We start from the raw sequence: 24,149 nt of genomic DNA, 5'->3' as shown, positions 1-24,149 counted from the left end.
AAGCCCTGTAAATAAACCTACAGGTTGTTAGTACTTAACTCAGCATCCACAATGCTCATTTTAGCTCTTCCATATTAATGCATTATGCACAGAGTACTTTAAATAACCATTAGCAACCAGAGGCATTTTAAGCAATGTAAGGAAGAGTTAGAGAAAATAGTTTTGACTTCCTGTGTAAAACCCTTCTTAGAATTCCCTCGGCTGAATGTACAAACCCCTCTGAAGGAACGGAAAAGTCTTTAGTGGATTGTCTTGGAACAGATCAGCAAAGCACAATTTGGTATCTAATATAAGGTGCTCCCTGGGCCATAGGTGTAGTAAAGCATCATGCAGGGTATGAAGTCACACTATCATTTTCATCTTTCTTCTTTCAGTTGGCAGTCACACTGGCTTCCTTTTGACGTAGTCTTTCTTTCTGTTAAAGAAAAAGAAAGAGTTTTATTATCATTCTTGTCTCTAGTTTTCCATCTCCTCTCAAGTTGCCACCAACATTTGGCCTAGAAGTCTGAGAAGTCACAGCAGATTAGAGTTTTCTTTAATTAAAAAAAATTTAATGCCTGGAGGACTCAAGGAAGGCTCAGAACCAGTCCATTACTTACTGTAGAGAAACTGAGCTTGCTTTAACTACACACTTGTCAAATACTGTATACCTTTAAAAATACGCAGCTCTGTGAAGACCAGTACAGCTAGAGAAAACCAGAGACATTTCAAATTCATGTGAATCCAACACCTTCTCTTGTCTGGAATGGTTTCTGCTGACACAGAGGCTCTAATTTAGCATTAGCTAGATTATGTTAATAACCTCTTCCCAAGCAAGTGCAGTCATTCATATCTCTGCTGCCTGTCCTGCAACTGATACGCTTTGCTGGGAATGGAAATAACATGCGGATTCCTGCACGCACATTTCCTTCCCTTAGTCTCTTGCTTCCTACAGTTTGAGAAATGCTGATCTAACCTGTGTGCCTTGCACACAGACTAAAAAAGCTTTCATCTACAGTCTAAATTATTAGTCCTCTTTTTGTGTCATATCAAAAAACCTGGGAAACAGCAAGGAATAAAATGGGGATTTAATCCCTTCTACCATTATTCAACAGAGCAAATAAGATTTTGTAATCTTTTGAAAAAAAAAACCCACCCTCAGCCATTGGACAAATATATGCAGTGAGCCTCGATGCACTACGGAACATGGAAGAAAATACACGAGACTTCAGTGGAACGGGGGAAGAAACCAGAAGAGCAGCTCTTAGAGTATTTTCAGAGTCATGCTGAACGAAGTCTTAAACTTAGCTGTTGGACTACTGTAGGGCATAAGCTTAAAGGTTTCCCCTTATGAAGAAAATCATTCTGCCACATTCAAACTAAGCACACTACGTCACCCTTCAGCAACAGCAGAAACCCACCAGCAACAGCAGAAACCCACCATCACTCTGAATGACAAGAATAGAGTCACAAAACCATTCTGAATGCCATACTGAGAAACGCATCATACCAGGCTAGCTGTAGGATTGATTTTCTTCGTTTCAACTTTCTTCTCTGCAGTTAACTTGCTTACTGATTGCTGAGCCACTTTAATTCTGGAACAAAATACATAGAAAATACATTGTTAGATTCACAGAAATTAAAGCTATTCTGGCCCTGCTTGGTATATACTCCATCTGTAAGAACCATCACCACTAACGTTTTTAGGTACATTAGCCCAACAAACTGTTATTACTATTCAGAAGCACTTAATATAGGCACCAGAAGTAGATCAGAGTACATTCTTAGAGAAAAGCAAAAGCAAAAGGATAGTCTGCCTGTATTGCTTGCTGAAAATGTCACCAGGCAAAAAATTTCTCTGTTCTTGCAGGATCTTGGTTTTGTGGAGTATCTTTCCCACCAAAAAAGCTGCAGTGTCAAGGCAAGAAGATACTCCTCTGAAAAAAAACCCCAAAAGCTAGCTGGCTCAATCTGTTGTATACATAGAATATACTATTTTAGTAGGCCATTTGCCAGGCTACACACTATATTTCCTCTGAAAACATTGACATGAAACCATCTGCCAGTTTTTCCTTCATGTTTTCCCCATTGCTTTACATGGAATTGCCTGACCAGCCTCATTGATGTGGTGATAGGAGGGGAGGCAAATAGAAGGGGTTCTGGTCTAGGGGTAGTTAAAGCTGTTGTGTGTGCAGCTACGGACCAGATCTGATTGTTCGGTTTCTTGCCTTTTGCTCTTAGGGTCTTGCATACAGAACCCTTGTTTCTGTGGGGATTTAACAAGAAGAACTCAATAAGAAGTTTGAGCAAAAGGAGAAATAGAGAATTTAACAAAAAAGGGATTTAACTCTCGTCTTACAGACAGCGGAAAGGGCAGGGGAACTTATGTGCCAAGCAGTGACAAAAAGGCAAGAAAATTCTTGGCACTCCTAATACAGGATCTGCCCAGCTATCAGTGCCCTTAAAATGCTGATGCCATAAACACCTACTTTACAATTCTACATGCAAAATGCAGAGGGAATGAAGTTGTGAGTGAATTTTTACAAGCAAGGAGAACTCAGTAAACCAATTTTCACTAATGCACACCGAATCAGTCTTTTACTATAAACAACACATTTCTTGGCACTCTTCAACTGAAAAATTCTATTTTCTTCTCCTATTTAATTTTTTCCACTGGCAGAAATAATTGCTATGGCCAGTCAAAAAGTATTTAAAATACCATGTCCAGTTCAAACCACTTTCGACACACTCAATTTTTGAGGAATTTTGGAAGAAAAGCAGAAAGGAAAGTGGATTATAGCTGCAATTACTGATGTGTACTTCCTTGCTGTAACACTAGCAGCAAACTAGATTCTTTTAAAAATATAGAACACATTCATAACTTCATTATTGTGTTTATCAACACTCAGTGTTGGAAACTAAAATGCCTTCTCTGAGCTACGTATTTTAGAAGCATCTGCTGGGTAGTTATTGGTGTTGTCTCACTTCCCCGTGCTTAAGAACAGGAGGAAAGAGTTACACTACTTTCAAGTAAACTTATTTTCAACACTGTTTAGCTACAACATTGATTCAAGCTGTAAGTACACCCTAAAATACACAAATATGAAATTATTGTTGTGTACATGTTAAAATACATCTGAAGTCTTTTTAAAACTTAATTGGTGTTCCCTGTTTCTACAGGTAAACAACGAAGTGGCAACGCACCATTCCATCATTTTACAATTTTTTGTTAATCAGCACAGTTTACTTATTAATGATGGATGACAGCAGCCACTGGACAGCATCCTATTCCTCACAGCTACAAAGTTTATGCAAAGATGATGATGTATTTCAAGTGACAGTATTCAGGTTCAGCAGAATCACACTGAGGGATGAACTTCTAAACTATTCCCTATTTTGAGCACATTTTCTTCTCAATCACATTTGCTTTGGTCCTAGCAGTGTTTTCCAAATAGTTTTTAAATGTTTAGAGTATGTATTTTCATCTGAAGGGAGAATTCTAGGGATTATAAGCTTTTAGACTTATGCCTGTCACTGATTTAGGCCTAGCTCTGTGTATTCTATTCCATATTTGCACAATTTCCAGGAAACCTGGATTTTTTAAAGTAGAATGCGTAGTTTGGAATAAAAAAAAACAAAACAAAAAACAACTGGCTCACTAACATGATTTGAATCATGTGATATTTGGCTCATAAAAATGACAGACTAATTACATATTATACTTTGGTCTCCTAGGGAAAAAAGCCATCAATTTGCTAAGATATGAATGATAACTTTAGCAGGCATTATCAGAAACGTAAGTGCATAATTTAAAAGAAATAGAATTCTTCGGGAATTTTTAAAATCAGATGGTTTGATTTTAAGAAAGTAGTTAGCTCATTGATTATATTAGTGAAGCACCCATGCTGTAGAGGTGCCCTATAGATACAAATAATTCTTTGTTAAACGTGGACAGGATACTAGAACTGACTATTGTGTTTGGAAGCACTATCCTTGAAATGAGAAAAATGAAACAGTATGAAAACTATCAAATTCAAAATCATAAAACTGGCTAACAGCAGAAGTCTAATCTTCATACTTTTTTCCATTATTTTACTTTCATTTAAAAAACCCTGGATACGAATACATGATTTTAATTGTCCATTAAAAGCTATGACAGCCTTCCATCAAAACTTATGAACACACAATATTCTTTACCGCATCTGAAGTTGAATGCATGCACAACATTTGACTAAGTCTGTTACTGAAGCAGGTAAGCAAACAAATCACACACTTAAAGAATTACTAGCTAGAGACTAGACAAACTCTGTTAGTTCAACTTAGGTATGCCTCCTCTCTGTTCTCTCTCTTTTTTTCTACCACCTTTCCTTAGCACAAATAGAAATATTTTCCCATCTGTACAAATCATGTACCAGCATAATTTTTTTGAAAAGCTTTTAATTAAAATGCTAAAAATTAGAAGCATATTAAAATTAGAACTAAAATTAGAGACCAATAAGGTACAGAAAGAACAAAACTACAAAGTACATTCAAAAGGAGAGAACTAAACTACTAATTATTTTCTGATCTTTTCTTAGACCCATATATTATGTTATTAACCAATCTGCAGATATACTACACAACATGCTATTATTTTTAATTAACTTAAAACAAACTAATAAATGTATTATAAAGTTAAGGCATTAATTGTAGTCTATGAGAATTTATATAGATGTAAATTGTTTAACTTCTTCTTATAAAAGTATAAACTTCCTTAGCTACTCTTAATTGTTCAGCAATTACTTGTTCAAAGTCTGTTTGAAGTAAAACAAAAGCTAAGTGACAGAATGACAAAATGTAAGATAAATAAATATTCTGTCAAATTTCCTTTCTTCCTTGTGAGTAACTGCAGTTATACTAGATGATAATGAAGATGGCAAATTTTAACATTTATACTTTATAGAAATTACGTGGAATAGAAAAGAATTTGAGGGAGTATGGGAAATCCACTTAAGTCTTGTGTTCGGTGTGAGGGCCAGCAAAACATCCAAAGAGGACTTTGAAAAACATTACTAAAACATTTGCTGTAGATTTACTAGACTATGTAGTGTCTTAGTGACACTGCTTAGGGGGTGAGATTCACAAAGTATGGGCTTAAAATGTTTACTCACTTCATCTTGTCACTTAAGCTTGTTCGTTACTGAAGTGTTACATGAGACACCAAATAGAAGTTGGGAGAGGATGCAGAACCTTACATATTAAAAGGGCTCCTTAGAGAGGCAGGGAAATCACTAAGATGGTACAATAACCAGCTGGAAAGATAATAGGGACTGTTAAGTTCTTCCACTTCAGGAAGTTCAATTAATATTTATTCTGACAAGAATCTCCTCAGAAGCCTTATCCTCAAGAAACAGTAGCAGAATCAAACTCTGAAATAGAGCTCCACAATGTACAACTTGCAGACGTAGGCTGAACAACATGAACTAAGCATCCCACTGAGCACTCTACACCCCCTTCTTCTGAGCTTTTGTCATGTGAATTAATGCACAGGGGAGCAGCTCACGTGAACTGGGTGTTTACAGAGGCATGACCATGAAGGGGAGTTTGGAGATGTGCAAAGGAATGGACTCGATGAAAAGATTTTTTTCTTTCTTCCTATACCAGTATAAAATAGCATGGATGGACACACTAGTCTAGCCATGTTTTAGAGATTTTGTGAAATAGAAATTGGGATTGAATCTAATAGATGTGAAGGAGATGTGGAGGAAGAAAGGGGAATAGAAAAGACAATAGAAGTATATCTAAAACAGAAAAGCAAGAAGGGATAGAAAAGTGTAGTAAAACACGCTAGAAAAATAGTGATAAGGACACTTTTGAACAGAGAGCACTGCAGACCAGAGACCAGAAAGGATGGTAGAATATCTGAATCACAACCGAGAGAGAAAAGGTGTGCAGGTGCTAATTTGGCAAGCAATAACATGAGGCCAAAACATTAAGTAATGCAGGTCGGTAAAGCCTTGAGACCTGACCCACTGCAACAGGGATGTGTTCAAAAGAAAAGTTACTCTCCTTCAGCAGAGAGCAAAGGAGGTCAATACAATTTAATGAATAAAGAACATGTGGTGTATTGCACATTACCCCACAATATGGAAAACAAAATTGAATGAAATTATCAAACCAATGTATCTAAATAGGCGAACCATGACTCCAATACTGCATATGGGTCTTACTATAAGCAATGAATATAATTGGCTTTTTCCTGCCTCTATGTGGCGGGTGTTTGTCTTCCCCTGCAAACTGGGTGTAAGTCAGGCATCTTAAATTAGAAGATATTAGTGAAAATTAAAGATGTTATTTTTATTCAAAGTTATTATTTTGTAAATGGAGACACAGAAACTAAATCTAAACTTAACTCCATATTTATTAAAAGTTTCCTTCATAAGCTCATTCAAATAGCTTTCCTCCTTACAGGAAAAATATTCTCAAGCCAGGGACTAACCATATAAACTCATCATTTTCACCCCTGCTTCCCATTCAAGTCAGACAGAAGGCGTAAACTGGCATGCTCCGTGCTCAAAAGCCCCAGTCAGGGAAACCAGAATCTCTTCTAAACCAGCCAGTTGCTACTCATGTATGTTCAGGCTTTGCCAGTGTGTGAACAGAGACCAAATTATCTGGTTCTCTCTCAACCTCTTGATATTCTGGAATAATCCATTCTCTTTGCTTCTACAGCTCCTTCCACGCAGCTGGTGAGTTATGAGGACAGCAGTGGATTATGAAATATCTTGGAATGACAATTCTGTGCCACCTGAGCATGACTCGAAGTTCAAACTTCTCCCATAAGACTGTGTTGGCACAGGAATTGTGCAAACCAAATCTTCAGATATGGGTGGAGAACAAGCAGGGGTAGCTATAGTCAACATCAACTATTCAACCTAGAGCCAAGCTGCATACCCAGCCCAGATCCTTAACGCAGCTGACCAGTGACTCCCCTTGCGAGATCAAGAAATATCCCCAGACCTCAAATTCCTTTCATGTGTTACATGCCTTACTGCACTCAGTCATGTGATAACCTCTGTATGCAGCCCATAAACTAATCCTTAAGTAGCAGCAGCGTTGCCTGAAAACACTGTTAGCCCATGCAATATAGCAGGTTACACTGCAGTCTCAAAAGTTTAGAAGACAGATGGCTGTGTATTACCCCGTCTAGCAGATGATTGTATGAAGTCCTTGGTTAGCTTCACAATTAGGAGCCTTATAACCGACTATGAAGCTTGGACATTGTCCACTTCTGTTACCGTGTTGTACAAGACAATTGCCCAATTGAGCCTTCAGGCTTAAATCTTCTGGAAAGAACTTGATCATTGTTGATCAAATCTTTAAATTGCATTTAAAATAAATGTCCACTAACTAAATCAGTACAAATACAGTAAAATGTATATTGTCAGTGGAATTTGTCTCCAAACTTCAAATTGGTAATATGCTTGATAAGTTTCTATTTCTTCTGGATCTACTGACAGTGTTTTGATTATCTGTATGAAGTGGGTGAGAAATTTTAGCTCTGTAGTCACAAGAAAAAAAAAATCTATTTCTATGCCTTTAGGAAAGCTGGTGCATAAGAAAAAACAATAGGAAGAAAAAGGCTACACCAGTTCAGATCAAAAATACACTTCAGTCCATCTGAGCTGGCCACTGGCAGATACCTCAGAGAGTATCTTTACCATTAGCTACCTACACTGCTACAATCAGTTTCTGCTTTTCAAACCTGTTATTGCCTTTGTGGCAAAAAAAGAAAATCACTATGTCTTTTTTCACAAGATTAATCCGAGACCATCAACATGTTTCGTTAAGAACAAAGAAAGCATTTAAAAAAAAGGACCTTTTATAAAAGGTAGCATTAAAATAGGATTTTTATCCTACTTTTAAGATTCAGTATATAATTCTGTTCATTAAATAACAACTATGTCTTCTCTAGCTATTGAGACAAACCACAGTTTCCTTTTTCTTTTCTGAATTCTGACCTATAAAATTTGTATGTATGTTCAATCTGAAAGAGATGGTTTAATTTAGTACGGTAACTGTTGTAGCAATCTTATTTTTGCAGTGTAAGCAGTGGGTCAAATTAACAATAATTCATTTTATATCTGATTATTTCATTTTTAAAGGGTAACACCTATATACACATAGTGATAACCCTTGTCACGTTTCTTTTGCAAAACGTACATTCACAGTTTTTGATTAAACTACTCACTGCAAGCTATTAATATTTTTCCTGTATTTATACATTTTCCCTATATTCAGACTTGGCTAGGAAATCCTCTTAAAATGTACTTTAACAGATCTTGAATGCTTTAATAGACTTATAGATAGGCATTCATATATATATATATACTGTATTTAAGTTGTTATAAATATACATATTTGTTTTGATTCTGAATTCATAGACATGCCCACTGCAAGTAAAATTACTAGTCTAAAAAAAGGAAGTGAGAGTAGAATTATATGTAATCTACCATGGTGGAAGTGCCTTGATGTCAAAAAAATATACCTTTGTTATCGTCTTCAATTCAGTTATCATCTCAAAATTTTATAAATAGACAAAAGCAAAAAAAGCAATTGCTATACCTGGATGCACAGACATACCAAATTATAAAGCTGTGAATGACAAAACTTGGTTTTCACCCAAAACAAAGCAAAAAAAAAAGTCTCCAATATTTTGTGAGTATTATGGTGCATTTACATTAAGTTGTTTGTCAGGTATGAAGAGGTGATTGTCAAAGCTAATTTTATTGTATTGTAGTTGCATTCCAGTATTGAAGGAGATACTATGTCTGAAAGAAAATTGTCATCATATTCTTATCAGGAATATGGTTTTGAAAATTTTCTTCATTTTATCTCTATAGTCATCTATTTATATCTTATCATATCACATCACATCAGTCTAGGTTTGTTATCTGTCTTTAACTCTGTATTGCATTCCTAAATGGTGTACAAATTTTGCCCAGGAAAGAGACAATGATTCAACTATATTTTGCAGCCAGCTAATTTATTTTCACGGTAGGTTAAATGCAGGGCAGCTCAGTTAAAGTGTTTCCTTTACTTTAAGAAAAAGTCTCATAGAAATCTAATTAGATTTCTACAGTTGTGTTACATTTGGGAGCCAAGTAGTTTTTAGACAAAACAGGCTCTTGCAGCTGAGGCTGTCATTTAGTTCAAGGCGGTACTCTCTTTTCCTGAAATTTGGAGATTTTAAAAGTGTCTCTTAGACAACGCAAAGTAGTTAGTTTTAAGTATAAAATTTTAATTTTGGAATCTTAGATCTTTTGATGTATTCTCACTACTACTAACTTTAAGCTAATACATTTTTAATTATACCTTTGCATAATGATAATTCAGCATATTATAATTAAATTTTGAATTTTCTGAGCCATATTTATTGAGAGACAAATTATAATCCAATATTATCCTTCTTTGCTTCAGTCTTTACTGCTAAGACTGGTCCCCAAGGACCCCAGATGCTGGAAGTAAGAGAAAAAGTCTGGAAAAAGGAAGACTTCCTCTTGGTTGAACAGGAGAGGTGCCCGAGGACTGGAGGAAAGCCAATGTCACTCCAATCTTCAAAAAGGGCAAGAAGGAGGACCCAGGAGACTACAGGCCAGTCAGCCTCACCTCCATCTCTGGAAAGGGGTTGGAACAGCTCATCCTGGATGTCATCTCTAAGCATGTGGAGGAAAAGAAGGTTATTGGGAATGGTCAACATGGATTCACCAAGGGGAAATCACGCTTCATCAATATGATAGCCTTCTGTGATAGCATGACTAGCTGGGTGGAGGAGGGGAGATCAGTGGATGTTGTCTACCTCAACTTCAGCAGGGCTTTCGACACTGTCTCCCATAACATCCTCATAGGCAAGCTTAGGAAGTGTGGGTTAGAAGAATGGACAGTGAGTTGGATTGAGAACTGGCTGAATGGCAGAGCTCAGAGGGTTGTGATCAGTGGCACAGAGTCCAGTTGGAGGCCTGTAACTAGCAGTATTCCCCAGGGGTCAGTACTGAACCCAGTCTTGTTCAACACATTCATCAGCGACCTGGATGAGGGAACAGAGTGTTCCCTCACTAAGTTTGCTGATGACACAAAACTGGGAGGAGTGACTGATACGCCAGAAGGGTGTGCCACCGTTCAACAAGGCCTGGACAGGCTAGAGTATTGGGTGGAGAGGAACATAATGAAGTTCAACAAGGGCAAGTGTAGGGTACTGCACCTAGGGAGGAATAACCCCATGCACTGGTACAGGTTAGAGGCTGTGCTGCTGGAAAGCAGCTCTGCAGAGAGGGAACTGGGAGTCCTGGTGGACAGCAAGTTGACCATGAGCCAGCAATGTGCCCTTGTGGCCAAGAAGGCGAATGGTCTCCTGGGGTGCATTAAAAAGAGGGTGGCCAGCAGGTCAGGGAGGTCATCCTTCCTTTCTACTCTGCCCTGGTGAGGCCATGTCTGGGGTACTGTGTCTGGTTCTGCACTCCCCAGTTCAAGAAAGGCAAGGAACTACTGGAGAGAGTCCAGCAGAGGGCTATGAAGATGACCAGGGGTCTGGAGCACCTCTCTTATGAGGAAAGACTGAGAGACCTGGGTCTGTTTAGCCTGGAGAAGAGAAGACTGAAATGGGATGTTATCAATGCTTAGAAATATCTAAAGGGCAGGTGTCAAGAGGATGGGGCCAGACTCTTTTCAGTCATGCCCTGTGACAGGACAAGGGGCAACAGGCACAAACTGGAACATGGGAAATTCTGTCTCAACGTGAGGAAAAATTTTTTTTCTTTGAGGGTGACAGAGCACTGGAACAGGCTGCCCAGAGAGGCTGTGGAGTCTCCTTCTCTGGAGAAATTCAAAACCTGCCTGGATGCATTCCTGTGCAACCTGCTCTATATGAACCTGCTTTAGCACAGGGCTTGGACTAGGTGATGTCTAGAGGTGCCTTCCAACCTTTAATCACCATTCTGTGATTAAAATTCCTATATAAATGTAAACAATGAAATCCATTTTTAGGTATCTATGTGACTAGCTAATTCAGACACATTTTACTCCTGAGTATTTGCAGCTCCTCCTGAAATTTGAAGGATAATCCAGTTGTAAACAGGTTTACACAAGGATATCAATGCCTCAGTTTCAGAACCCAAGTTTGAAAATATTGACTTACATGGCCAATTCTTCCCCTTTAAAATTTCCTTTACAACAAAAGAATTTGATCATGATAAACAGATTTGGGTTTTTTTAATTATTAAATGCAAAACAAATAGTGCATCCAATTAATTAGCCAGTTAAGGAAGACAGCTGTCCATTCCTGCCATACTGAGGTTTTCAGTTACCAATGTGCACAATGACTCTTAGCTTGCTTTCAAAATTTCTTGGACAGCCGCTCATCAAGTGTTAGTCTCATGCTTTGTAAAACAGAACCCTTAAACGGTCATGACTTTACAGCACATTTTCAGGTGATGAAAATAGTTTTACCATCATTCCAATCTACTGATTTCATGACTTTCTTCTTTTCAGTAGCACATTACAAAACAATTTAGGATGATGAAAACAGTTCTTCTGTCATTCTAATTTACTTATTACACAAGGCTCCTCATTACAGCAGCTCATTGTCTTGATGAATCACCCAAATTTTGAATGTAAAGGACAGTGAATTGTCTTTTTGAGATTAATGAAACTTTGTAAAAATAATTTGAAATGAAGTCTGAAAAACAGTCTATATAATCCAGAAAGCGTCAGCACTTTGAAGTATTGCAATAACTGCTGCTCTGCATTCTATTGGTATTCCTTTACATTTATGAATAGGAATAAAGGTATACATCAAAGGAACTGATGAAATATTTGTGATGTATTTTTATTTCTACATTTTATTTATATAATTATTAAACCATGAGAAGTTCTCATCTCATTCCTGTAGGAAAGCACAGAATCTAACAGTTTACTTACAAACAAAGATTTCTTGAATCTAGTATTAAGAAGGTTTAAGAAGTTATGTAGTGTTAAAACATTTACAAGGCATTTTAAATCAATTTCTTTGAAGGGATCATTGTATGCCATCAGCAAGGTGCTAATTACATAAAAAGGAATGGATGTATGGTCTGCATTTTTTTTTCCCTTAGATAGTTAATTTGCATTCCTCCTAACTGCTTCTGGAACAAAAATAAGTCATGATTCAGCAGAAAATATATCCGTGAGATGATCCTTATCATGACTATAGCAATCTGCTAGTGACTGTTTATTTTACACAGTTTTTAATGTGTAAAACAAATTTGCCTACTGATCTAGACACAAGGAAATAAAAGATTCCTTGAAAATGTTTGCAGTTGTCAGTTTCTAAAAGCAATCTAATCATAACATAGATGAGACAAAAAGCTACAACTTTCAAGTGTTTAAAACCTGTAATATCTGTAAAACGATGTTGATAAGGTTGATAATTGGGAATTTATAATTTCTACATCTTGTCTTTTAAAATTTACTTCCACATGAACCTAAAAGTCCTACTGATTTGTAGAAAAATGGAAAATGTAAGTGTAAATGAGTTTACTACTTTCGCTGATATTTTTAAAGATGTTTTTCTCTAAATCTGTGTCAGTTTGGAATAAGAACCTGGATTTAAATTCCATGTTGAAAGTGATTAATCCATTCTTTCCCAAAGCATGAACGCATTACCACTCTTTAGGTCTTTTCAAATGAATTGAGAGATGGTTATGCATGGTGCGCTTGTAGTGGAATTGTTTTTTCTTTGTAAAAGATTTTAAGCTTCTTTAAGAAAATCAAGAAAATAATTGAATAATTGAAGGTTTTGGGTTTGGTGTGTTTTTTTTTTTTTTTCTCTAACTAATAAAATCGGGAAACTGTGGTGAGATCTAGCGGCAAGTAGTTTGATGTCCTCAGCAGGACACCAAAAGTCAGAAGTAGTGCTGTAAATTCAGTGTGGGGCTTCGACACTGTGCTAAGTGTGGCCTGAATCTCTGGGGCTTCCCTTTGATGCAAGTGCAGTATATTAACTGGAAAAGCATTCACTTTTATTTGTCTGTACTGTCTGCGACAGCAATATCGCCTCATTTAGGCTAGTTCAACATGAAAATGCACAGAGAAGCAATCTGTTACAAATTAGCACAGCTCCCCTTTCATTTTACTAGCTAGTAATTGGAAGGGGTTACAAAAGTGTAATTTATCAGATTATATGTGTTTATCTTTTTGTGGGGACAGCATGCCTTTGGTGAATTTTCCTACGCACCCTGAGGGAATAATCTTTCCTTGATGTCCATTAGATCTGAAAGAAAACAATGACGCCTGTGAAATATAGGAGTATAATTTGTTGGGTTTGAGAAGGAACAGTTTCCCAGACATCTAAAATGGTATTAATGACTTTATTAGAACCTTACCGTTCCTTGGAAATGCTTTTGCTCTCTCGTTTCCAAATGGTCTTGAAGTCACTGCAGAATTCGTACCACACCGTGAAAACGTAGTTTGGCGTGATCTCCTTCTCGCCAGGCTTTGGCTTTATCCCAAAGTATCCCACTGTTTCTTCAAAGCTATGAGGGAGGGGGGGAAAAAAAACTGTCAACACATAAGCCCACTGGGGAAACAGTTTTTCTGAGGGCTGGTTCCCCATTCAGTAGTCAAGGCTGGTAATTACCCTAACTTCCCCTTAGCCTTGGAAATCATAGCAGCAATTCACGCCGAGTATAACTAACCTTCCAACACCTACCTCAGTCCCGGGAGGATAACTTACAGATGCATGAGCTGTCATAGAGATACTTCACACAGGCAAATCATGGGCATTCAATTTTAATGAGAAAAACTTAACTTCTTGCATTTCAGGAAATTCTGTGTTATATCTATTTCTTTAATATTATTCTGCAACACTCCACGAAGATCTTACTCTCCCATTTATCTTTATTGAAGGACTATGAAAGGGTCACATGCCAAATCAGGAAAAAATCTCCAGGCTTGGTTAAAAATAGCCTTCAAGTACTTAGGGAGAACTGGAGTAGCAACAAAAAAGTCACAGACAGTGCCAATTGCCAGTTTGGAGAGTTTCTACCAAAAATAAATCTTCTCCTTCCACATGTGTCAATAAGCAGATAATTAATTTTATGAAAATACATTGGCAATATTTTAATGCTTTTTTATTTTAAAGTGTGGCTACTGAATTGGATTACAGCTGGATATTTTCAAAGTAGTCTTTTACTGTAGAGGATACTTCCAATAGTATTTTTAATGACTGTGCATTTTTAACTGATTGTGCATTTCTAACCTTTATGATATTGCTTTGCATAGATAAAATGGAATGATTCACATGACTAGGAACGTGGAGATTTATCTAAAGAAAAAGAAAGTATGTTCACTTTTGTAAAGGTTGAACCACTTTTCTCTGCAAGGTAGATGTAACAAACCTGAAAGATTGGTGATACTTATTAAAATAATGCTATAATTTAAAAAGAAAGGTAACAACATATTTCAAAATAACTAATTTTTCTTCAAATATTGAATTTATTTAAGCAAAAGAAAGTAGTATTCTTCTTTACAGTTGCCAATAAGTCCTAAATCTAGAACACAGGAAGTGTAAACCTTGAAAATAAAATAAAATAATTAAGAGGTATTTTAAAGACTTGTAAGGAGTCCCCAACTATGCAACAGAAGTTACTTGAGCAGCAGCTTCAGCAAATACTTCTTTCTTAACTTTTACTTGCATTTGAATAGTCCATATTGCATGTTTTCATACAAAATTGCCAAGGTTAGGGTCAAGGGTTTTTTTGCCCTAGGCTGAGATTCAAGCTTTTAGCTAGGCTTGAAGAATATAAATTAACTATCAAAAATACAGAAGTTACCCCCCCAAAATAAAGGAATATATACTCCGGCTGCTTCACAAAGTAAAGCAGCTTGGATTTTAGCCACACAAGACAATATGCTCTCAGGTTTTTGCTACTTTAAAGATGGACACAGCTTCTAGGACATGCCAAAGAATATCACACATTGCTCAAGGTGAGCTATTAGTATTTTTTTAAATCCCCATATATGATAACCTTAGCCTTTAACATTTCTTGCATAGGTTTTGTATGAAACGTGACCATATTTCAAGTTAATTGGAATCACAATTAAATATGTATGAATAAGCCCATAATATTCAGAGTTGAAGGGTCCTGTAGTGACACTACAAGGAGAAAATCAATCAATAAATAAAGAGCTAATGCAGCTTTAAATATCTGTGCAAACCATTCCGGGATTTCAAACGCTAAAAATAGTAAAATACTTCAGTCACAATCATATGGTTAAACCAGTTTGTGTCTACCAGGAAATGTCACTTCCATTATATTCACTTGGGCCAAATACTCCTCAGCTGTTCATACGCCTTGACGAGGCTAGCTGAGCCAGGAAGAGCAAGACCAGAAACTCCCTTCTCAGGTTTGCTTCATGTAACAGCAGCCCCGTTAACATCATGCTCTCTTCTTCCTAACGGAACCCTTCTCCATCCCAGCTGTAGCCGATCCAGTTGTCTCTGCATGCTCTGGGATTCTGAATTCCTGCATGCTCTCTCACTCTGCCGTCACCCTGACACTTACTCCTCATCCCCGCTTCATGGTTCATCTTCAGCCCTTCCCCCAGTAGCACTGTTTTGCTTTCACACAGCTTAATTTAGCTTCCTCGGCTGCTTTCTGACTTTCAGCAGTAACAGATCTTTTTAGCAGTAATTTAAAATACTGAATGTTTAGATAGCAATTGAAAAACCCAGACTCCGTATCAGTCAACTCCAAATTAAATGTACCCCGTGCCCTGGAGGGTCTACTCTGCTCCAGAAAGGCTAAAAAGCAGGTAGAATATGAAAGAGTCTGTGCAACAAAAGATAGGTTTGGAGCTCTGTAGAAAGGGAACAAGCCAGGCAGCCACCCTTGACAAATGAAATCAAGAAGTAAAGCCCCAGTTGATATAGCCAATAGTTCAGCCAATTTAGGCACCTTCTGCGAGCAAATGGAAACAGTTCACCTAAGACTTGAACTACATTTGGGAGGTGCCTATCTCTCTTTTCTTGACTGTACAGGAAGACTAACCGAGGTGTCTCAGTTCGGTGGAGTGACTCTGGGCTCAGAAAAGTAACATAAAAATCCAAACTACCACAGATCTGCCTCTAGTGACAGCAAAGAAAAAATATTGGTAAGAAGTCAAAAATTAATTTACCCAATTGATTTATAGCAGTTCCATAGTGAACACAAACAAGGTTAGAGGCAGATCCTTCACTCTCACAAAACTATAATTTGGTAAACAATATTTATTAGAAATACTAACTTATTAAATATTTTACTATCTATCTATAAATCCATTTATCTTGCTTCTCCCCCTATTTTGCCTCCTTTGACTTGAGTAAGGCACAGATATTCAGGCAAAAAACCGTTAGGATTTCACTGGTTTAGTGTACTGCATTCAACAGCTTAAGTGATGAAAATGTTCAGTGATGACAAAATCCATTTTTGCTGCATTAGGTAGTTAATCAGTTATTACAATATTCTGTAAAACTTTGACTCAATTCAATGTTGACAGCAATTAAAACCTCAAACACTGTACACTGTTTGGCTAAAAACCCAACTAAACTTTTTCTTGTAAGAGCACATAAGAATTTTTCAGAAAGTATATTACTTCTTTGAAGCAGATCCTTTTTCCTATTTAATGTAATTCCTAGGATCAATAACATCTTCGACCAAAATAAACTGGTAGAGAACACAAGCAAAAACCTTACCATTTTTGTGCATTTTCCAAACTGCTCTCTTCTCTTTTACGTTCTTCTTTAGCTGCCAATGAAAAACATTTTAAAGATATACATTACTGCCTTACTGTTTTACAGTTCTCACAAATTAAACATCTCTTACATTCAGAATTGGATAGGTTGTATACTAAATATAATAAAAGTGATAAACATTTTCAATTTTTATTTATTTCATGTACTTAGATCAATGCTTCTAATGTACCAATAAAGTGTATTGGATTGGAAAAGTCATTTGAAATCCATACTACAATGTATAGTTGTACATATTAATTTGAATAAAAAGCAAAAATTTAAATTTGACTTTGAGGTTTAAAAAAAAAAACATTAAGCTGTGAATGTTTCTTTATTGTTGCAGATAACTTCCAAATTTAAACCTGTTTTTGCAGTGCAAATAATTGGAAGTTCAATTGGAAGTTCAATTGGAATTGAACAGGTACCAAACATAGTTAACACCAACTGTTCCATATAGCTATCACATTTTGTTCAGGAAGCTGGAAAATGAAAACACATGTACTAAGCTTTAAAAGTATGGTATGTACACGATATTTTTTGAAAAAGCAGCCAAGAGTTTGAAATATGATTAGTGAATCTAAGCCCCTCTGTTACAGAATGCTCACATGAACTACTTAAAAGGATTTGATTTTCAAAGGATGGGCACTGTCTACCTTTGAAAATGTTTCCTGAGCTGGATACTCAAGCAAAGCACTATTTTTTTCACAAAATCTTGATCAATTCTTCTTAATACAGTGGAGCAGCTTTAGCTGCAGCAGAATACCACATATGTAAAACAATACCAACATGGGAAAGTTATTCCTATTCTGCATTAGAATAATCCTGTAAGTGCAAACGTTAATATAAACAGAATTCAGACACTTCTTTATACAAAGATAAAGAACTGTGTCTTTTTGCTGCTCAGTCTATAGGAGTGCATTGGCCGGTTAAAATACAGTTACAAACTTGAGTTTACAGATAAGGTCACTGAGAAATTGATCCTGAATGGTTCAATTTCATTATAAGGCTACTGACACAGAGCTTTGTACCAAGACAGTTAAAATAATTTAAAAACTGGATGACTTCAGAATATTGGCTGTCAACAAAACAAATTAATTTCAACTCATATGTTTACCTATATTGGGCAAGTGTGTTGGAGATACTTATTCACATTATCAAAGCCAGAAACAATGTTGTGTACCTTTTGCAAGGAAAACAATTAATTCTATACCATTATATTCTCCACCTCAAATCTTGGTGGCAAGACAGCTGCAATTGAAATAGATAGGGCAGTTCTGATTTATTGTGGTTATCTCAGGCTCTTGAGAAATTCAGCTAACGTTAACCTCCTATACTTAATTAATTACTTCCACCACTCTTTCATTTTATATTATTAAAACTAGAAAACATAGGTTGGAATTCTGATGGTTCATCATGACATGAAACTAACTACACATAGAAACCCAAAGATGGTTAAAAGCTGAACTGTGTCTAAAATTGTACACTTTAGGATTACATTAATAATTTCTTTCTGGTTGTTAAGGAGGTGAAAAATTGTTAAGTAAGGCAAATTTCCAAGCATAACTACTTTCACAGCTACAATAGAAACTGAATATCCTCAGGCCTCTGCACATGAGCAAGAACGCAATAACTAACAAGGACAACTTGCTTATACATTTATAGTTAGGTGGTAAGACCTGATTTACTGTTTTTTATTCTTGAAAGAATAGAATAAGGGAAGATAGAGGAAAGAAATTTTCATTTGTTATAGAAAGTAGAAAAAAGGTATGACTTCTAGGAAGGAACACCCAAAGTTTACATGAATGTAACAGTGTGTGTTTGTGTACCAATATAAGGGAAAAGAGGAAGAAAATAACTGTATTATATGATAAACAGTATTTTCCATATTTTTAACTATAAGCATGTCTACCAAGGAACTATTTAAAAGTATTTATTTGAAAGATAGATGTTAAGACTTGTTAAGAAAACAAACAACTCTATGCAACAAATTCTAAGTAAATAGCAGTTACAGATACTACATAACATGTAAGACAAGAAACCAGAGCAATTGTCTAATCTTTCATACCATTTCTAAGTAATCTTCCACTCGGAATTTGTAATATCCTGCTCTTTTTCTCCCCCTCCACAACAACTAACACTATCAGTGCTGTCAATAAAGGTTTCCACAAAACATAGTGTTTTCCTCAACAGAGTCCTCAAAGCCCCATAGTCAAGGTATCAATCCTCATCTTAATTCATGGAATTACTGAAAGCAATTAAAATGAATTATGTAAATGAAGGAGCTTCTTTCTTTTTTTTTTTCTCTGGCAACACCACATTTGCTGGCATAGAATTTCCCTTTTGCTGTAGTGGGATCATGTAATTCTTTCATCCTTTGACCACATGCTTGATTTCAGTTTCCTCAGTTTCCTTAGGAATATAACAACAGCTATATCAGATTGGCACAGGGATTCATTTAGCCTAATATCCTGCCTCTGGCAGGCACTGACTGACGCAGGTGCTCAGTTAGAGTTAAGGACCAGGACAAACACACGACCTTTCCCCCGAGTGTTCTCTGGAGGTTCTGTAGTTCATACAAAATGCCTCCTGCACTGGATGTCATTTCAATGTCATTCTCAATGGATTCTCTCCCAAGAACTTGCTCATTCTCTGCTTAAGCTTTTATAAGCTTTTTAGCTTCTACAAACTGCTGTGGCAAGTGTTTTATAGCCTAACTACATGGAGCACATTTTGCTTGTTTTGAAATGGACTCCTGATATCGCTCTCTATTTCTTGTATCGGAGAAAAGCAGGACTGCAGTGAACATTGAAATACAAGGACTATTGGCATTGGCTTTTTGATTAGGATACTTTTGAAGCAAATTTTCTCACTGTCCCCATTTATTGAGCATTGATTTGGTTTGCAGATAACTTGTAGTGCTTGCAAACTAATTTCCATTAGGAGGAAACTAAACAGGAAGCTCCACAGCAAATGCGCTCCAGTACTTAATACGGACAAAAGGAGCAAAATAATGCTTGAACCTTCAGACAGCTTTGAAACACATAAGTTGGAAATGTTCACCTCAGATTAAATCTAACTCAAAGCTTAAACCTCTGCTGTAAACACAATGGCCTTAGCTGCTTCAGTCTGCTGATCCAATCCTACTGCACCAAATTATTCCGTAATGCAGCCATAGATATTCTACATTACATGTATACAAATTACATAGAGATCCTTCAAAATTACTTCCCATAAGCTGCATTTGGCAAGGAGACTCCCTTCTGTCTGGCCTTGGAGTCATTAGGCTTGATCAGCTTTGAAAATGACAGGAACTGTCAAATGTAAAGTTTGCTGTCTGGTCTCACATCTAAATGCAAGTTCTTAATATGCTCTACTGGTTGGATTTGGTTAAGTCCATATCCTGAATAAAGTATCAGATCCTGTCATATGACAAGCAGACAATCTTAATCAATATCTCTTCTTTGAATTTAGATATGAAAGCCAGGACCAATTAAGAATGTGTCTTTCTACAGACAAGGGCTTTGAAAGTAATAACAGCTATTTACAAAATACACAGTTGTAATTTGCTGTAAGAATAGTCTTTTGTAGTCCAGGCAGCTATAGACTCTGAAGACCAGCCGCCAGTCTTATTCATCCTGCTTTCTGTACCTAGCTCAAAGAATGAGAGAATAAAAGGACTATGATCTTATGAATTTGCCTTATGAACCTGAGATATCTCTGGTGACTTCCTTTTACTGAAATGCAGAAGTAACCATTGAAGAGTCATGATCCTGTAATAGTTCTGAGTGAAACAGTATTAGAGTGAAATGGTAAAAAAAATGCAACTTATTTCTTCTCCATATTCTACTTGCTGAGGATGGAAAAGCGTGCCAAACACTACTTTGAGAATAAGAAACTACCAGAAAATATTTATTTGTAATGGGTCTAATATATGCATAGCAGCTTCCAGTTACAACAGAACCAAGACCTCTTCATGCATCAGACTATGATGAAATAGTTCCCCAAACAACAAAGGAAAGAAAATACTGGATACTGGTACAAACTGAAAGTTGGAGAAGGTTAGTAACTAATAGAGGCAAGCACAGAATGATTAAGGATAAAGAAAGAAAAATAGGTAAACAAAACTGCACAAAAATCTCACAGTCACTTCTGCCACTCTGGTCAAAATTTTTAGCACTTAATGAGTCTGACTGGATAGACTTTCTGGTATTTCTCTCCGACCTTAAACATGTGAATGCATGTCAGAAGGACAATTCACACAATGTCTACTTATCTAGTTGTACCCATTACAGCTCTTATTTTTCAGTATCTTACTATTTTCAGAACTGAAAGATCTGATGCATAGCTTTTTATAACTTTTCTAAGCATTCTGGAGAAATGACAATCTTCAAAATTATGAGAACACTCAGAGAAGCAGAAGTTAGAATGGAGACATCAGAACTCCTAGTTTTATATTCCAGGTCTGAGTTCGCATTGCTTAAAAACGTATGCTTCGTGAACTTTTACAGACTGGCAAATTGTAGGTTTTTATGCAGGGTAAAAATGCCCCACCTTAAACCAAGGTATTCGATTTTTTTGCCCCAAGGAAGGAAATAGATCTTTTCTGACTCATGTCTTCCAACCAACCGCAGTTAAGATTAATACAGAATCTAGGACAAGCCATAGACAAAAAACCCCTGAAAAAAACAACCCCAAACACAAACAACAAAACCCCTAATGACATTCTTCTCTGAACTTTATAGAGCCTGGACAGAGGATGTTAAAACAGTGACAAAAGGTTATTACGGCATTTTCTAGGCTCACAAGAACTCACCTTCCCTATTAGTCAAGACTCACACCTCTTACGTAGTCATGCCGAAAGGTAGTCAAAAGATAAAACCCGCCCTAGAAACATACTAGCCCCTTATTCAAGGGTCGAGGAAAAAAAGTACATCCCCAGAGAGGTTCAGCTGGGTTATCTTTTTCCAAAGCACCAAATATCGCATTCTATGACATCACAGAGTATGGAGAACAAGCAACAATAGACCTTATTTTCTTGGTCTTTCTAAAGCATGAAGACGTACCACAATTTGATAACAGAGATCCAAATTTCTTAGAAATTACCCATTGCTGATATACTTGGGCATCAGAAGCCGAACTCAGAAGACTCTAAGGCTAAAATCTCCACATGTATATATCTCTACTATCAGGTACAATTATCATATAAGGAAACTGTTTTTAATAACCCTGTTTAATCAGGGACTATGAAGGGTGGAAGAAAAACCTTAAAGGTGGCCTTCTAGGTGGGTAAAAAAAACTAGAGAGGATCATTGAAAGCAATATAGATGTTCTCTATTTTTGTATAAAATTCTGGTCATGCTTCAAAAACACCTCGTAGACACTATAGTAATGCAAAGAACAGCAGGATCAACAGCAGGATGAATTTAGCCTCCTTTGGTTTTGGTTTCAATAGATCTGTTACTGGTGAAACTTTCCGAATAGACTTAATTTTTAAGAAATCCTTTACTCAAGACTTACTGGACTACAAGTAATAATATGGAAGACAAAATTTTCACAGGTGTGCTTGCTAGCTAGCATGTGGCAGTTCTTGAGCTGCAAAGAAGCTTTCCTAAGGATTATTATTTTAGAGTCCTGGTGGGTTGACCCCAGCCAGTAGCTATGCACCACACAGCCACCTGCTCTCTTGTCCCCCTTCCCCGGCAGTGGGATGGGGGAGAGAACAGAAAGACCAAAATCAAGAGAAACTTACGCGTCAGGATAAAGACAGTTCAGTAAGTGAGGAAAACAGGAAGAAAAAAAACAAGTGATGCAAGGCAGTCACTCACTACCTCCCACAAGTAGACTGATGCCCAACCATTTCTGGAGCAACGACTACCTCTCCCCAAATTCTTTCCCTCCTTTTTTATTGCTGAGCATGACATTACATGCATGGAATATCCCTTTAATCAGTTGAGTCAGCTGTCCGGGTTGTGTCCCCTTCCAGCTCTTGCCCACCCCTGGCCTACTTGTTAGAGGGAGAGAGGGAGAAAAAGAGAAAGCCTTGACAATGTGCAAGTGCTGCTCAGCAATAGCCAAAACACTCCTGTGTTATCAACACTGTTTTAGTCACAAATCCAAAGCGCATCCCCATACCAGCTGCTATGAAGAGTATTAACTCCATCCCAGCCAAACCTAGTAAAACAGCACATAGCTATATAGAAAAATCATTGTAGATGAATCCTAAGATCTAGAGCAATTGGATCATTTGGACAGGTTTTACGCACAAAAATCAAGTCAATAGTTATTTTTTTACCATAGCCAAGGTGTCCAGCCACCTGATTTCTCATTCGAAACAATTTGTAGTTTTCAGCGTAGTAGGAGGTTTTATTGTTTAGCTGATGATAGCAAAGCCAACTGCACGTAGCTAACAATTAATACAAAGTGTTCATAAGTATCATCAATATTCATTTAATCTTTTTATTATTAGTGTGACTATGAATGCAAAAGAATGTAAAATCAGAAAATGGATTATCTCTATTTTCCTTTTTTTTTCCATTATCAAACTGAAATATACTGTATTTTGAAAACATGGCTTGACTAACAAGTATGGTACTGAGTGTGAAAATCAGGGCTTTGGAATAGTTAGAGATGGAAATTCAATTTCCAATTTAGTATCATATGCTACTGGGATGAAGTTTTACATTTCATACAGACTGAATCTAATTTTAGAACAGTTTTACATTTTGAAAACACATCCTATAATAAAGCATACAGCAACATAGGGTATAAAAATTCTCAAAAATTAGGTACTCATAGTAAAAATGTAATTTCAGACATTTGTACTTTTCACTCTAATTATTGAATAGGATTTGTCAATAACCTTAATTTTTTTTAGCAAATTATGAAGTTTCAGAAATCTAGAGGAGGCATGTATCCTGTTCTAGGAAGAGACATAATCAAGAAATACTGTCTATCTAGAGCTATACATAAAACCTGAGTTTTCTGCTATTTGTCCATTATTATATTGAGTTACTTTAATATAACTGTATCTTTTGAGAAATAATATTACTTTTAAGTTAGTTCTATAAAAAAGAATTCTTATTACTTAAGAATTGACTTCATCTATAAACGTAGCAAACAGGAGAGAATACATACTGTGTCAAACATTTTCCATTTTATTTTGTTTTTTTATTGTTTTGTATTCAATTTCAAATTTGAAACATACATACTTAATATGACTGCAAATTATTTCATGTGGCTACAGTCCACCATTCTCATATAGGAGCTTTTTTGACTTATAAAAATTTTGTATTTCAGAAATAATCAAAAAAACCCCTAAGTGTTCTATGTACAGATTCCTAGCAACTAATTTTTCTAATACTTAGTACCTGATTAACTTTCTTTA

The 24,149-nt window shown here is 36.5% G+C and overlaps 1 protein-coding gene across 1 annotated transcript in view; it reads right to left on the bottom strand.

The window, feature by feature from the left end:
* Positions 1-370: 370 nt before the first annotated feature.
* FMN1 (formin 1) overlaps positions 371-24,149 on the bottom strand; it is a 139,783-nt gene continuing 116,004 nt past the window's right edge. Inside the window, exons 14-17 of the mRNA XM_009886913.1 lie at positions 16,727-16,778; positions 13,377-13,526; positions 1,490-1,574; positions 371-415 (exon numbers count right to left, since the gene is read on the bottom strand). Of these exons, the coding sequence (XP_009885215.1) occupies positions 371-415; positions 1,490-1,574; positions 13,377-13,526; positions 16,727-16,778 (332 nt within the window). The remainder of the gene's footprint in view (positions 416-1,489; positions 1,575-13,376; positions 13,527-16,726; positions 16,779-24,149) is intronic.

Source organism: Charadrius vociferus, unplaced genomic scaffold (genome assembly GCF_000708025.1).
Source record: "Charadrius vociferus isolate BGI_N301 unplaced genomic scaffold, ASM70802v2 scaffold14, whole genome shotgun sequence".
Taxonomy (NCBI): Eukaryota; Metazoa; Chordata; class Aves; order Charadriiformes; family Charadriidae; genus Charadrius; species Charadrius vociferus.
The sequence above is the reverse complement of the archived record's forward strand: the minus strand, read 5'-3'. Positions and strand labels throughout refer to the sequence as shown.